At 43.1% G+C, this 15,868-nt stretch overlaps 1 protein-coding gene across 1 annotated transcript in view; it reads left to right on the forward strand.

The window, feature by feature from the left end:
* The window catches only part of LOC138600231 (uncharacterized), a 36,808-nt gene that overhangs the window by 650 nt on the left and 20,290 nt on the right, over positions 1 to 15,868 (forward strand). The window contains exons 2-3 of the mRNA XM_069671700.1: positions 1,496 to 1,552; positions 14,324 to 15,182. Of these exons, the coding sequence (XP_069527801.1) occupies positions 1,496 to 1,552; positions 14,324 to 15,182 (916 nt within the window). The remainder of the gene's footprint in view (positions 1 to 1,495; positions 1,553 to 14,323; positions 15,183 to 15,868) is intronic.

The following is a 15,868-nucleotide window of genomic DNA, read 5'->3' on the forward strand; positions in this document are numbered from 1 at the left end:
TTGCACATAATCAATAGCAGGCTTTACTGGGCATTATGGTTAATTCAGAGAGGTTCCTGTGTTGATTCTACCTAATAGCCTAGCTTTGATAGATAACGCTTGATGCTGTTGGCCACAGACCAATAGGACAGAAGGAGGAGAGGGAAGTGGGAGTGAGAGGGGAGAAGAGGTGCGGAAGATGAAAGGAGGGTGAGCAGGCAGGTGTGGAAGGTAAAATCAAAGGGGGAGTTAATGGCTCTGAACTCTGAGTGAACTTGACACAAACAATAAAAAAAATAAACAAGTTCACTCAGTTTGTTCTTCTGTTCGGCCGACACTTAGCCGCGTCACGGTGGACGTCTGATGAGATTATTCTCATGTTTGGTGTGAGAATAGTTTCGTGGTGGAGGGTTGAACAGATGAGCTTTTTAGTGTGATAAGCAGTGGAGACATGCCATTGGAGACATGCTGTAAAATCTGTGTGAAAAATGTGCTCCACATCATCTCTGTGGGATTAATTAAATGCAAAAGGGGAATTTTCCACCCATTGAACACAATCCAAATGTCACGCTGGGATGCTCATTTCCGAAAAGAGTCAAAGTGGTCGAGCGTGTGAAATCTGGATGTAAAGATTTGTGATTCTAAAATTGCCCTTCAGTAAAAAAAAAACCAAAGCCGCAAAGACTGTGAATTAGACTGCACCGCTGTGCTCATTAACCCAGACCTCAGGTAGTCCGCAACAAGGGCATGGCCTAACCTTCTCTTTGCTCCGGTGCCGTTTTGTAAGAGTGTGTGTGTGTGTGTGTGTGTGTAGTATGTCATTTGCTCTGTGTGAAAGTTGCAAGAGTGGAAATTTTCACGTGCCCCTTTCAACTACACCTTGCACTGAACCTTTAGGCCATACCCTTCAAAGTGAGCCACATTGTAACCTCAGCAGAGTAACAGAGATGATGTGAGCCGCATTGTAGCCAAACTCCCGTTGACCAGGGATCATGTCGATGGACATTTTCCTTCCAAAAATCACTACACCAAGTTATTTCAGTGAGTTCTTCTTCTGTGGTTGAAAGTGCCGTAGTCAGTGAAATCACCTGGTCTAGTCCTCAAGTGGAATGAAAACGTGCATAAAGCACAGCATGTTGACTTGATTTAAAAATGCATTAAGCAATTTTTTGTACCATTTAATTATACGACTCCCTCCTGATTGTGGGATTGGTTGTATTGCCGGTTCCACTCAGAATCAACATCTCACTGAGAAGCTCTACGCAGCTTCGCATTTTCAGCTCATTGCGTTGGGTCAAAATCAAAGCCAAGTTGGCTCTTGTATGACCGTGGGCTGCTCCTCCCGATACAGAAGCTAAAACAAGCTAATCTTAAGCTAGCTGTCCAGCGTGTAGTGGCAAAAGCCAGATGGAACCGGTGAAGAAACTCGGCCAAAAAGAGACCCTAATTTTTCTCATGAGCTGGGAGAAAAAAACAAGGGCTAAACGCCGGTGAATATTGGGATTACATTCAACAGGTGGCCGGAAAAAGGAGACAGAAGGGATGTCCGTGTTGCTCTGTTTCTGCTGGATATGTAAGTAGGCAACTGTTTGCTAACGTGTTAGCCATAACAACCTCATAAGCTAACTGCTAACTGTTGTGAACTTGTTCTGGAGTCTTTCCGCCCCCTAGTGGTCAAAAATTACTTAATGCAGCTTTAAAATCCAGTCCTGGCAGCTGAATCAGCAATACCCTGCGAGCATGGGGTAATTAATTTATCTTTGGATGATTCATTGACTGTTATCCACCTACAGTTTTTCAGAGGCACAGAAGCAACTCTCAATTTGTCTGCTACCTCTTTCAAGAGTCTCAATAAAAAACTCTGATTATGTCATGGCTTTCTCTTGTATCTGAATTTGAGTTATTTGTTGATCATGCACGTCACTGGTTGAACATTAAAAGGGTTCTGTATTGGATAAAATCTGCTAGCTTAAATACCTGCTTACAAAATCAGTCTTCAGGGAGTTAAATGACAACGTAAACCAGTAAAAGAATTCCCTCATACAGTAGGGAGTTTGTGTGGTTACCCACAGCACACGGGCTATGAGCTAATGTGCTGAATGCAGTGAATTGCTCTGTAAATGATCCCTATGTGTTTTGGCTTCCCTCAGACTGTGTTGGTCCTACAAGGCTTTCTAGTTGACCCTAGGGCATTAGCTGTAACATTAGCTGCTTTCCAATGAGAATCCCTCTTTGTTCTCTAAAGGTCTACGGTATTCCAGTCAACAACACTGTCTTTGAAATCAATTTGTTGAGTACCTTGCAAATATTTTAGTCTGTAGCTCAAACAATTTGGCTTTTTACCCGTTCCAAGTCAATGTAAATGTTGTAGACGTTTGCTAGCTTGTTTGCAGGAAACCTGAAGAAATGTAATGAACTCTTACGCAGATCGATGGACAGAGAGGGTTAGGGTGTAGCAGTATATCTTTAAGTGGTGGTCTGGATGTTGGCTTTTTACCCGTAGACAGGCACATTTAGTAATTTGTAGACATTCTTAGACAATCATAGCGATAACACAAAACAACTAAAGATAAAGACTTGATTCCTAATCCGAAGCATGTGTCTGCATGGTCAGGAAACACGTAACACTTAAATGATCAGAATGATGTTTTTGGATGTACCAGCAAGTTGGAGAATTGTTCACCACTGGCACACATTTGTGCAGTAAAGATGCCTCCTAGATTGTTAATGAGCAACTCCACACTAAACCATGTATGGAGTCGAAATTTCTGCACTGACCTCTATGGGTTGAAAGGTTCAAGTCTGTTGCACCACTGACCACGCCCAACAACACAGTTGGGTGTGGTCAGGTGTAGTCTGTTGCACTCGTGAACACAACCAACTGTGTTATAGCGTTGCACTGTTGTGCATTGTGAAGTCCTGCACTTCACAGGGTGTGGTTGGAGCATGCAGCAACTGCTAGATGGCATCACATGTAGGATGTTCAGCCTGTTTGTAGTTTCTCTGAAAGAGTTTGCATGTGTGCACCTGCAGTTCAAAGGATGCAGTTCCAAAGTACAGAACAGTGATGTCTCCCCATGGCTGAAAAGTCTCCCCTGCATCGAAACTTTGGAACACGGTTGCATGTCAGTCATCTTGTTGAGTGACATCCTTCTCTCTGGCAATGTGAAGAGGTAGATCCACCATGAGAGACTGTCCGAAAGCATCGTCGGATGTCTAGACTGTCTAATCCAGCTACAATTAAGCTGTTTCTTAATTGTAGGTTTTAAGCTAACCTATGCCCTGGCATAGGATAGGTAATTAGCCTAGGCATTTAACAGTGTTAAATATAGAACCGCATCGACTACGCAGTGGCATAGGTTAGCTTAATTATGGTGTTTGAAAGAGACAGACAAATGGAGAGTTGCTTCTGTGCCTCTGACTAACCACAGGTGGCTTGCTTATTATGACTCATTCAAAGATTAATGCTGTGTATTGTGATTTCCTTATGCCTGACTTCTAACTGGGCAATGAACTAAGTGTGCATGGACAACCAATGACTGTAATCATGATTACACAGTGAAAGAAATCATTGTCAAGGCTGCATTAACCTCATTCTCGGGCCCAAAGCAAATTTACCGTATACTCACAGTTATAATGACCCTGGGGCTTTCAGCATTAGATAACTGACAGTTCAGTTCGGCCTCGGTGTGTCTCACTCAGTGTTTAAATTAGGGAAATTAATTACATTTCTGCTCTTGATTGGCAGAGGTAACGTGCTAACAGGAGATGGATTTAGTCAGACACAACCTCACAAAGGTTTTTGGGCTATTTCGATCGAAATCAGTCGTGGAGCATACCTGCGTTTTTTTTTGGCGCAAATTTGCCCTCAAATCTTTTTTTGCAGCTACTGCGTGTTCTCGGGCTTTCAAAGAAGGATGTTGCTAAAAAGAGACAGACAACCACACCGTCTGCAGACTTCTACACACTCGATTTTTGTCGCTAAAATCATTGGAACGTTTTTGCGTCGATATGCCGATGATACACTGGTGTACGTATATGTGTAATATTTAATACCAGCAGCCTTGATAATGTTTGTAGTTGTCTTGTATGTTTCAAAGTTTTTTTTGCACATAATCAATAAGTTACATTTAATAAATACCTATTTGTAGTTTATGAAAAGGTTTGTGACTTCATCTGACAGGGGTTTGCTGGTCGGTCTCATGGAGCACTTCACAATAGAATCACATACAAATAGCTGAGTCTTGTTATAAATGCATAATTCCTTTCACAATCTTTATTATTCTTGCCTATCAGACAAGAATTTTAACACCTTGACAATACACATACTCATGCTAATAAGACATGTTTAATCCAATTGGACAAACAGCTGCGTGTGTACTCTGCAGATCTGCGTTCACACAAAGCTGCAAACAACTGAATGTGGAGGGCATTTGTTTAACATCCAGGGCCATTACATCATGTGTATTTGCTGAATCACAACAGGCAGACTATTATTTTTTCATGCAACGATAAAGTTTTTTTGTTAACTTCTCGAACTGCCCCCAAACATAATCCCATGCTGCACACACATACGGTTAAATACAACATGACATATCCTCATCTCCACATGTGGTGCTCAGATGTTTTGCAGACCACAGGTGCGCGTGTTTGTGTGCGACTTGTAAAAAAAAATACGATGCAGTCATCTGTGAGACGATGAAGCCTTTGGGCTTCAGTCTTACACCTTGCAGGTAGGAAGGAAGAAAGAAAAGAAGAGTGTTGATGCATCTTCCCCGGCACTGCAATGCTGTAGTGAGGTCAGCACCAAAGACAAGTAGAGCGAAAAAAAGAGGCAGAGATAATGGAGGACTGGAGTGATCTAAGGGAGATAAAATAATAAAGGTTGCCGGATGGAAGGATAGAGAGGAGAGGATGTGAGGCATAGAGGCAGAACAAAAAAGGGTACAGAGAGAGAGAGAGAGAGAGAGAGAGAAGGGGAGGAGGGGGGGAGTAAGAGAGGGAGGAAGGAAGAGAAGTTTTCCCTCTGCAGAGGTTCAGTGCTGAGAATCTGTGTCAGAGCTCCTTTCTCTGGAGCTGCTGACTGACCCTGCTGCTGAGGAAACAGTCTGCACACACACACACACACACACTCAATATGTGTCCTCTGCATTGATGAGAATTTCTAAAAATACACGTTTATCTGAATGTTAATGTTCTGCTGCAAAAGGTGAGGACGGCACCATCCTGGGAGGAATTACATGCAATATTCAACACCTTTGCAAACACAGCAATGCAGGTTTCGGCGGGATAAACTGCACCTGAATAAAAGGCAGGAGCTCTTTGATGCCGAAGCAAACAAACTCATCATGAATACTGCATTTAAATCAGTTAGAAAATAACATGTAATGTATGCACTCCTTTGTAAATGCCTATACCATTTACCTTTATTTGTTTATTCCTACTAAAAGACTTAAATTATCTATTATTTAACATCCATCAGTCCCCGCTTGAGCATCACAAATCCTTCATAAAATCTTAATAAATGTTATGAGGCCCTTGTTGCAAGTTGATACTCATGTCAAGTCATTCATTAAAAATTCATGCATATTTGGCCAGCCGTTTAATGTAATGGATAAAGTGGTTTATAGAATATATTGTTGCTCCATAACTCTGTTTAAATGGTTAAAGCAAACTTGAAAGGACAGTCTTGAAAGGTTTGATGAAACTAAATTAACTACATCCTCGTCTTTTGGCTTTAAAAGCCAAACACAGACGGCTTTCTGCCCCCAAAGTTCTGCCCTCCTGTAGTTTTAGTGCACATATTTGTTTTCCCTCTCCTCTTCCTCTAAATAGGTCAGGACATCCACAGGAAGGAGGTACCCTACTTTGAGAAGGGCACTCTGCCTCTCCCAAAATAATTTGAGATGTGGGAACGCTCAGCTTTAATTGAGGGCATCATCCTGTCTGATATAAACCACAGTGTATTTCATGTATCATTAATAATAACTCCCTGGGTAAAATCTATACCGTCTGGTTAGCTTGTGTTGCAAAGCAAACAATGGAAGCAATATTTCCACGTCTGACAGGATTAGTAATCCATCATCCTGCAGGCAGCGAGCGGGACTTTCAAATTAAACCATTTTTCTGCACATCCAGAGTTGTCATTAGTTTATTTGTGCAGCAATCCCCCATGTTGAATGCTATTGATTATTCTGTTCGACGGGGATTTTGCCAGTAAAGCTGAGCTCAGCTTTCATCCGGCGCAGGCTATTATTCATTTCAGCAACACATCGATGGTGTGTGTGTGTGTGTGTGTGTGTGTGTGTGTGTGTGTGTGTGCGCGAGCTTTACTGGCCGTGTAATGTTTCCCTATAGACCGCCTAAATGTGCTTTATTTCACTGATTTTCCCACCAGTGTTACAATTCTTTAATTAGGTGAGGACAGGATTAAATAGCTTTTCATGGCCTGTGAGCCTGTTTTTAGAAACCAACACTTGCACATAAACAGAAGTCAGTTTAATGTTGCATCAGTGCATGTATGTTGTATGTTTGAGGGCATTATTTTGTAGTAGATACAAAAATGTTTTAAACACATATGTTGCTAAAAAAATGCATCCAGTTGAAACCTCCTATTTGCATATTGAGTAATAAAGTGGTAAGATATACTGTAGCAGATGTTTATGAAGATCTGTGGGCTCATTGTGATGGCTTAATAATGACGGTAGGCTCAGGAACACCGATGATTGTGTCAGAGAATCAAACGATTGAATAAGGGTTAATAAGGAGAGTGTGAGGCAATGTAGCTCTGTATCTAACATGCCCCTTTGTTCTGTATTCAAATAGATTTAAAATTGATACAGCAGCTCATCAGTGTTCAGAGCGCATTTGAATTGACAGTGAGCTATTTCCATAATGATAGTACATGACTACAATAAGCTATTACATGAGGGAAGTGCCGTGTCCACGTCTCTCTGAATGTGTGAGGCTTTCTTTCTTTATAACAAAGATAATATAGTAATGCACAACCAGGAAGTGAGTTACAGCATTATGTAGGCCTATCGGTGACAACCAGGTTGCATGACATTGAAAGAACTTTCACAAAAGATGAAACATTTTAAGATACAAACAACTGATTTAACAACTTGTCATGAGACAGAAATCACTATTAGCAATGAGCCTACAAAGAGTAAGCACAGCTTAACAGAGCACTTTAGCGTCTTTTAGCTTACTGCTCACATCAAGCAGGCAGCTTTTCTTTACAATTTACACCGAATGGCAGACAAAGATAGCGGCTAACATAATGTAGCAGTTAGCTGCCAAAGAGCCTGATTTCTACCTTAACTGGTGGAGACCAAAATTTGAGCGAAAAGGTGAATCAATGCAGGATTTACATTGCAGGACAGGACTCCAATTCAGCACTTATGTTTCTCTGTGTTTGCAGAATGTTAAACAGGCAACCGTTAGCTAACATGTTAGCCATACCACCCTTTAAGGAGATATGTCAGCTGACAGACTGCCCATTAGTAGCCAAAATAATCAAAGAAGTAATGTGATGTGAAACATAATTATATTTTTGTGATGGAAACAGACTTTGTTAGAGCTTTCATTCAGAAAAAAAATACAATAAACATTTAATGTTCACGTCGGGCCACATTTCTTTCTACATCCCTGAATGCTCCATCCTTGGTCGGCCAAGTGGGGCAATGCCCAGTCAGCCGAGTCACTGACCATGATGACGGAAGAGGTGAAGCGGTGTCAGTCCCATGTGCTTCTGGGAAATTGCTTTAAGAAAAGTGAAGAGCTGCACAAGAAGACTGAGACATTATTTTTTTTATGTTTGAGTGCGTTAAAATCAGTCCACACGATGTTAAAGAAAACTCTTTAAAGCCGGCATCTTGTTAACTTGTAAATAAATCATGACAACAACCACAGCAGACGTAAAATATTGTGAGGTTTACTTAACATCAACAACTTAGCATCGGTTATTTACATCATCTGTTGGTTCAGATGTAAATGCCTCTAACAGGGTAATATCCAGTAGCCTTCTCTTTACTTCTGGGCTCAGTTTAGTTGCTGTCAATACGAAGTGATACTAATTCATCTGAAGGCGTTGGAAAAATGTTAAAGGCCTCATTTTGATTCAGGCTCATACAGTCTCTGGCTCCAGTTTGGCTTTTCTCTTCCAATAGATGACTTGCCAACTGCTACCAGTAGTACTGCTGAGGCACTGAAAGATTTAGAACATGGCTTCAATTAACAGGAAACATATTTCAGTCTGTCAGAATCATAGAGAGAGGAATGTTCTCTTGTCTCACCATTAACTTCAGTATCAGACACTGGGAGGTAATCTGCAGAGCTGGCAGGATCCGGTTGACATGTGACCTCAGTGGACCACAATGCAATATAGCCACAACACACAATGCACTTTGTTCAGAAATAACCTTTCCCTGCAGCTACAGCTAAAACAACGGTACTTGCAATAAACCCTGTCCTGTTGGAAACACTGAGGCATTCTGGGAAAATGGAGACTTTCAAGTCAAACAACAGGGTTCAGATTTTAGTGGGTATATTTATCCATTACGTGCGGCATGTAGAGTAACTAGTATGTGCAAAGTTGTTGCTACATTTTTTTTATTAAAATGAAATGGATGTAGTGATCTTGAAATGAGACATGAAATGAAGCTAAGCTTAATGTGCTCCAGGTCTCCAAGGTGAAGCTGAGCTCCATCAAAAGCCCAACTAAGTCCTAACATCAGATTTAACATCTGCAGATAACCGCATTTGTGTGAGTGTTCGGGTTAGATACATTTTAAATTAAAGCCCAGCTTTTGTTTTTAATGTTGAGCATGCAGAACCATCATCACTCCTAATACAAGATCTGATTATGGAATACTCTGAACATATTCTGACTCAATCAGCGAAATGTGCAGGTCAGGAACCAAAAGCAGAAATGCTGATTCCATTCATCTGAATGTTTTTAACTCACTTAGCAGAGAAACCCGTTTGCATAATGTTTGCTTTCCGTAGCTAACGCTGAGATGAAAGCATCATTTTTAGATGAAAGGATAATTTTAGACGGCATGAAGACAAATGTGAGGAGGAAGGCTGCATCTGGTTTACACTGCATCTTTATCACGCGTGGTTACACTGTGCAGTGAGTTAAGAGAGAAGTTGTGTGCGGACTGTCTTTAAACAGGATACCCTCCAGCTCACAGCTCAGCAAACAAATTACATTTGCATTTTGAGATTGTTGCATAAAGCAATTGTTATCATAACTCATACCTCGTTAGAGTGCATCACAGGCGAGGTATAATCGAGGCAGATACCTGTAGATTTCCTGCGTTATTCGTAAAAGCAGCTGGGAGCCGTTTCCCTCGGAGCCGTTGGATGAGTAACTAAGATAATTACGTTTCTTGACTCTGCGGCACAACGGAAGGAAGTCTAACAGGAAGGCCTTTATTTTGATATTTTAATGTCACACATATGAAAGAGGCCTTTATTAAAACCATTTATGTTTAAACTCTCAGTAAAATATGACTCATGAGTGTTTGAAAGGAGGAAACGAGTGAAGCTCCGCGGCTGAGCGTGCACAACTTTAGTCTAAATGAATGTATTCGTCACAGCGGCTCTCAGTGCCTCCTCGGGCGTTTATGCACGTCTTCCTGACATGTGGGCGTGACCTCAAACTATTAAAACAGTTTGAGAGAGGAGCAGAGGAAGAAATGTCTGCACTCTGATAATTAAGCTGCCTAATTTCTCTGCCTGCTGAGGTCTTTATTCATTACGTGCTGCCATCAGCAATCACTGGAGCTTATTATGGAGAGCGGACGGGCGGGAAGCATATTTTTACTCTGCTCAGATAATCCTGCACTTAACCAGCCTCTCTAAGGCCTGTGTGTGTACCTTTATGCACTGATATACACCTTTATGTGTTTCTCTCATGACTCATATACAGTAACATTTATATTACAGTGTATGTGTGTGTGCGTCTGAGGGCAAAGTGTGTGTAAATCCATCTGCTGCTGCACTCGAGGCAATTGTTGTCCCTGGAGGACGGCGGCAGCAGCTGCTGTATGAATGAATGTGCGTGTGTGTGTGTTTATGATGTGTGTTTGTGTGTGTGTGTGTGTTAAAGCCTGTGGGAGAGACGGAGCCTGCATGTCCAGCCGACACACCAGCTGAAGAGCAGCTACCATTACACCATGCACACGATCTTACAGGTCAATCAGCTGACTGCAGATCAGTTTGTAGAGATGCGCAGCAGTGAATCACGTCCTTATGCTGTCCTTAAGTGTACTTCCTCCTCCTTAGATCATTGTTAGCGCATCTTTGAGGACTGGAGGTCTTTGCACTTCATGAACAATTTTAGCTGTCAGTTTTAGAGCAAGAAAAAGGAGAACATTCACATTTGATCCTAATCTGGGGATGCAGATTTATTAATTCCCTCTCAAATCTTGCCAATTCTCTGTCACAGTTTGAGGGATTTATTAAGTCTCCTAAAATGTAACAATAGGTCTAACATGAAGGAAGATCCTGTGAGAAGAAAGCCGCTAAATGAGGTGATGAGTAGTGACAGATGTGGAGGATAATTTAAGGAACATTTAGTAACAGGAGTGACAATGTCGTGCCTGCTCGTTCTTCCCGTTTTCCTTTTTGATTCGACTCAGCAAGTGGTTTTATTTTTACATCCTGCCCTCAGGTTTGACTTACTAAAAATTCTAAAGTCGTCTTCATCATTTATGGTGGTTATTGAATATTCTGCAGGTCCACGCTTCAGGGCTGTCCTGCTCCGATCTGCTCTGACGCTCAGTATTGGCTCGTTACTCTGCAGGACTTAAAACACTGATGTTTGCAGATAACCTTTGTCCACCGCTTTCTGCTAATGCAGCAATCTGCCCCGTGCTGATTATCCTGTTATCCAGCAGCACACACACACACACACACACACGCACGCACGCCTGCAGAAACACACCGCACAACACTCAATACTTGCAATGTCTTTAAATTTTTTAATGATATAAAACTGCCCGACAAACAAGTAAAGAGTGAAGGACTGAATATCTGCAGTACGATACTTTAGAAAAGTTTCCCGTCAGAGGAAAAGTCCTTAAGTGAGTTGGACAATTCTTCCAGTGGAGGGAGGAAAGCTGCACTGAGTCACTGCAGTCGAGATGTGCTGCATATTAAATAGACATGAAAGGGTTTATCCTTTGTTTTCATTATCCCAAAGTCCTCAGTCTGCAGTCACGGCGTGATGCTGCATTCAAGTAGGCCTCCACTACTCAGAGGTAAAGATAATTTGCACACAATCTGGTGAATGTAAGGTGAGCATCTACCTTTAAGAGAAATGTCATGACGACCACCTTTGATGTTAACTTAACGAGTTAAAGAGGAGCTTCTGGATGCATCGTTGTTTTATGTGAGAATAAACTTGCAGTGATTTCACCATGAATCTTCGTACAGGGAGGACACACAGGTTCAGTCCACTCACCCACAATTCAAACACCACACATCCATATGTTGTGTCCAATCCTCTGGAGTCTGTTCATTAGTGCGCAGACGGACGATGTTTTATTTATAGTAACAGAAAGAGAAGCTGAGGACACCAGTTATAAGTGCTGGTGTAGGACTTTTACACGCCTGCCTTTCTCATTCAGTCCGTGCACCATGAATATGTTATAAAAGAAACTTTTAAATTGTTGAATTAATAATAAATCCAGTGATTTACAACCGCTGGATGATAAGTCAGACTTGCAGCTGACTATGTGCTGAATAAAGCACATAAAATCATGTATGTGGGGTGTGGGTCGTTTAAAATGGTGCAACACATGCATGGTTGAATGCAAAATGAGCCTCAAAAAGCATGAATATAGTACAGTCATGTGTACAGTATACTGTATGTTAGGATCTGAGTCCACTTATAATGAGGAAGTCAACACACAACATAAAGTAGAGCCTGTTTCCTGTGGATGATATTATAAATGTGTTGATTTATACAGAAAAATACACGACAGTAACTGAACCAGGAATGTTATTGTGGGCATTTTTTCCATAAAGACGTGATGAGCTTGTGTCACAATGTAGAGATGTGGTTACTAGGCAGACTCAGTGACATTTAGTTAATGCTATCACAGTGTAGTTATTATCACAGGCATGAGAAGGAGCAGACCGTGCACAGAAAGAGAAAGTGAACGCAGACCTGCTGTAAGCGGCTCTATGCATGTTTTAAATCAGTGTCCACACTCAACATCAGCTATTAAAATAATTCCTCTATTATTTAGACTAATATTTGCATTTAAAAGAACAGTGTCGACCACAGCTTTCCAGCTCAGGGAGCAGCATGCGTCAAACGACTCCTCGTGGTGCAGGGAACCATCAATACCAGCCCTCGGGTCAAATCCACCGCTGTCAAGCTGTCGGTGGAGGCAGATCCACCCGCCTCACATCAAAGCATCCCAAAGAATCTCTTTATTCAAATTAAACAACCAACCTGCGTTTAATTCAGGACAAGTAAAGGTGCAAAGAGCAGCTTCATTCTGCTGCTTTTCCAAACATACTGAGAGTCAGTGTAGCGTATGCGCTCCCAGCTGCTCCCAGCACTGATGGCCGGACATGTTTGCCATTTTGCACAAGTCACACACATGGCTGACTCGCCCTCTTTGTCTCTGGGTTCTCGTGTCTGTCTTTCTCACACACACACAGACACACACACGCACACACAGGCTTTAACTCACAGGTGGAGCTGGAACAGTCCTGCAGCGGCGCGCTGCTCTATTTTAAGTGTGTTTCACGCTAACACGTGTCCCTGTGCGACACCTCTTATCCTCACCTGTCTGCCACTCCGCTTTCGCGAGCTGTCTCCTCCACGGCCTCCTTCTAACACTTTTTTTTTATTCTCTTCCTAAGACAACACAAATTCTACTTTCCAGACATTTCTCAGAATTTTCTCCTCCGTGTCTCGATGTCTGCACCCCTCTTCTCTCACCTTTCACTAATCCGCTGGTTGCTGTGGTAACTCACCATGGAAGGTGGCTGTGGGCATTTTGAGCCTCATTAAAAGATACACTATGGAGACTCAGTTGACATGTGGGTAAAAACAACAGAACAAAGGCTTCATGTGCTTATTTCAAACGCACAAGTATTACCTCACATCACTTGTATTAAAGGCTTCTGTCACACGAGCTGCCATTTATCTGATTTGCTCTAATGCATCTGGGATCCGTCTCTGTCCCCGGGTGGCCCTCCTGCGCTTGGAAACAAGTGTGTTTTAAGTAATTGGCTCCTCCACGCAGGGAGCATGCACATCCTCTGCATTGTGGCATAAATAGCGGGGAGCCCCATGATGTGCAGGCTCTCCTCGCTCATTAGAAAGAGCTGACAGTGCAGCCCTAAAGCCCCCAGTCCTCCTCCGCAGTGCCCGTGCTGGATCGACACCAGAAGATAACAGTACAGCAGTCTCTGTGATGCCTTGAAAAGCAGCCGCACTGCTCTCTAGATCCTCCTCCGGCCCCTGGACACCAACTCCCTCTAACTGCAGCAGAGCACTAATGATGCTCAGTGGGAAATACCATCGGTTTTTAGAAGATGCCACCTGTAAGGTTCAGCAATAGGTTGCACACAATCACTCCTACTTTTCCTGTGCAAAGGAGCTCCATCAGTTGCCCAAGATTTTAGGCGACTAACTTTTTCGGTATCAGAATAAATTAACCTCTTAAAGCTCTGCAACTTTTATTCTTTGACCCATAATGGTGCATAATGCCAAGGGAATTTTTACAGCAGTTTCATGAGGCCAGACAGATAAGGAAAATACTGAATTTTACATGGATGTTCCTTAAATCAATGAATGTCTGTGCAGTCACACACACTGATGTCCTGTTCCATTCCTGCAGTGAAGACGAGTGTGAAATCACCTGTTTTAGTCTCATATGATTTGTGACCTCATGTGTGCATGCTATCTAGGGCGCAACTCCATCCTCCTATGGGGTTGTTTGTCACAGCAGCTGAGTGATAACACACACACACACACACACACACACACACACACACACACACACACACACACACACACACACACACACACAGTCTTGCAAGGACATATCAATGCACAAAGAAAGGTAAGGGATCTCACTTAGAACTGTTCTTTCACGTGCTCTGAATCAGTTCAAGGAGACAAGGTGAACATAAAAAAAACCGAGCATCCAATCACCAGAAAAATTATGTTGAATCAGGATTTCAATTGTCAGAACGCACCCACATACTTCCTCAATCTCCGTGCATTTGTTCCTCATTAACTGGCATTATCTATCTCCTTTTCCACCCCCTCCCCTTCCTGCCCTTTCCTTCTCCTTCTGTCTCTCTGCAGGATCCTGCTGACGGTGGTGGTGATTTTCCGCATCCTGATAGTCGGCATCGTGGGCGAGAAGGTGTACGAGGATGAGCAAATCATGTTCATCTGCAACACCATGCAGCCTGGCTGCAACCAGGCCTGTTACGACAAGGCCTTCCCCATATCGCACATCCGATACTGGGTCTTTCAGATCATCCTGGTGTGCACGCCGAGTCTGTGCTTCATCACATACTCTGTCCACCAGTCGGCTAAAGCTCGTGACCGGAGCTACTCCCTCCTGCATCCCTACATGGATCACCACGGTCACGGTCACCACGGGCGCCATCATGACCATCACGCTCGCAAGCTACACTCTCGCAACATCAACGGCATCCTGGTGCATCCGGACAGCAGCAAGGAGGATCACGACTGTCTGGAGGTGAAAGAGATCCCCAACGGACCCCGGGGCCTCACTCAAACGCACAAGAGCTCCAAGGTGCGACGGCAGGAAGGCATCTCCCGTTTCTACGTCATCCAGGTGGTGTTCCGCAACGCGCTGGAGATCGGCTTCCTGGCCGGCCAGTACTTCCTGTACGGCTTCAACGTGCCCGGGATGTTCGAGTGTGATCGCTACCCGTGTGTGAAGGAGGTGGAGTGTTACGTGTCTCGTCCCACAGAAAAGACCGTGTTTCTGGTCTTCATGTTTGCAGTGAGCGGCATATGTGTGCTGCTAAACCTGGCCGAGCTCAACCACCTCGGCTGGAGGAAGATAAAGACGGCCATCCGAGGGGTGCAGGCTCGCAGGAAGTCCATCTGTGAAGTGCGCAAGAAGGATGTTTCACACCTGTCCCAGGCCCCGAACCTGGGCAGGACCCAGTCTAGTGAGTCAGCCTACGTCTGACAGAGGCTCCTCCGCCTGGGGGCTCGAGGACCTCTGACATTTTGCAGAAGAGCTTTTCCAAGGCCCAGGACCCCCGATCATTAGGGCACAAAACTCACCACTGCATTATTATTCAGGAGCACAGACTGACTCTGTGTAGCATCAATTCACAAAGTAGAGACACTTCAAGAGAGAAGAATCACCTTCATAAAGAGTCAACTGTGTTGCTGCAACAGAACTTACACCTGAAGCTTACACGATGCAGACTCCTGCTCTGCCAGGTGACACTAGCTGCCTTCAAAGAACCCGACAGATAAAACTGAGCAATTTCTTAAAATATTAAAAAACTGTAAAGATAGTTGGAGGTTGAATTATCTGACGTTCTTCATTATTTGCCTTTGCTGTAGGTCAGAAATAATCCCCTTATTTTCCAATTATGTGCATATGCAAGAGCTTAAGCGTGTGCATGCATACGCATGTGCGTGGGAAAAAAAGCCAATCTCTGACTCCATTCAGAGAAAATTGAATGCTAAGCTAATCTGAGCTACCGAGAGAAAGATAGTGTAATTTCTCATTGTCCATAAGCTTCGAGTAGAGCCACTCGGCGGACAAATAAGCACCTTTTTTAATCTTACACAAAGTCAAACACAAAACCAACAGCACTCAAACTATCAGCAGTAACTGGAACACAGTATTTGTCG

This window comes from Semicossyphus pulcher, unplaced genomic scaffold (genome assembly GCF_022749685.1).
Source record: "Semicossyphus pulcher isolate SPU_LCO1_2020_fin unplaced genomic scaffold, fSemPul1.0.p SCAF_10, whole genome shotgun sequence".
In the NCBI taxonomy this organism is placed as follows: domain Eukaryota; kingdom Metazoa; phylum Chordata; class Actinopteri; order Labriformes; family Labridae; genus Semicossyphus; species Semicossyphus pulcher.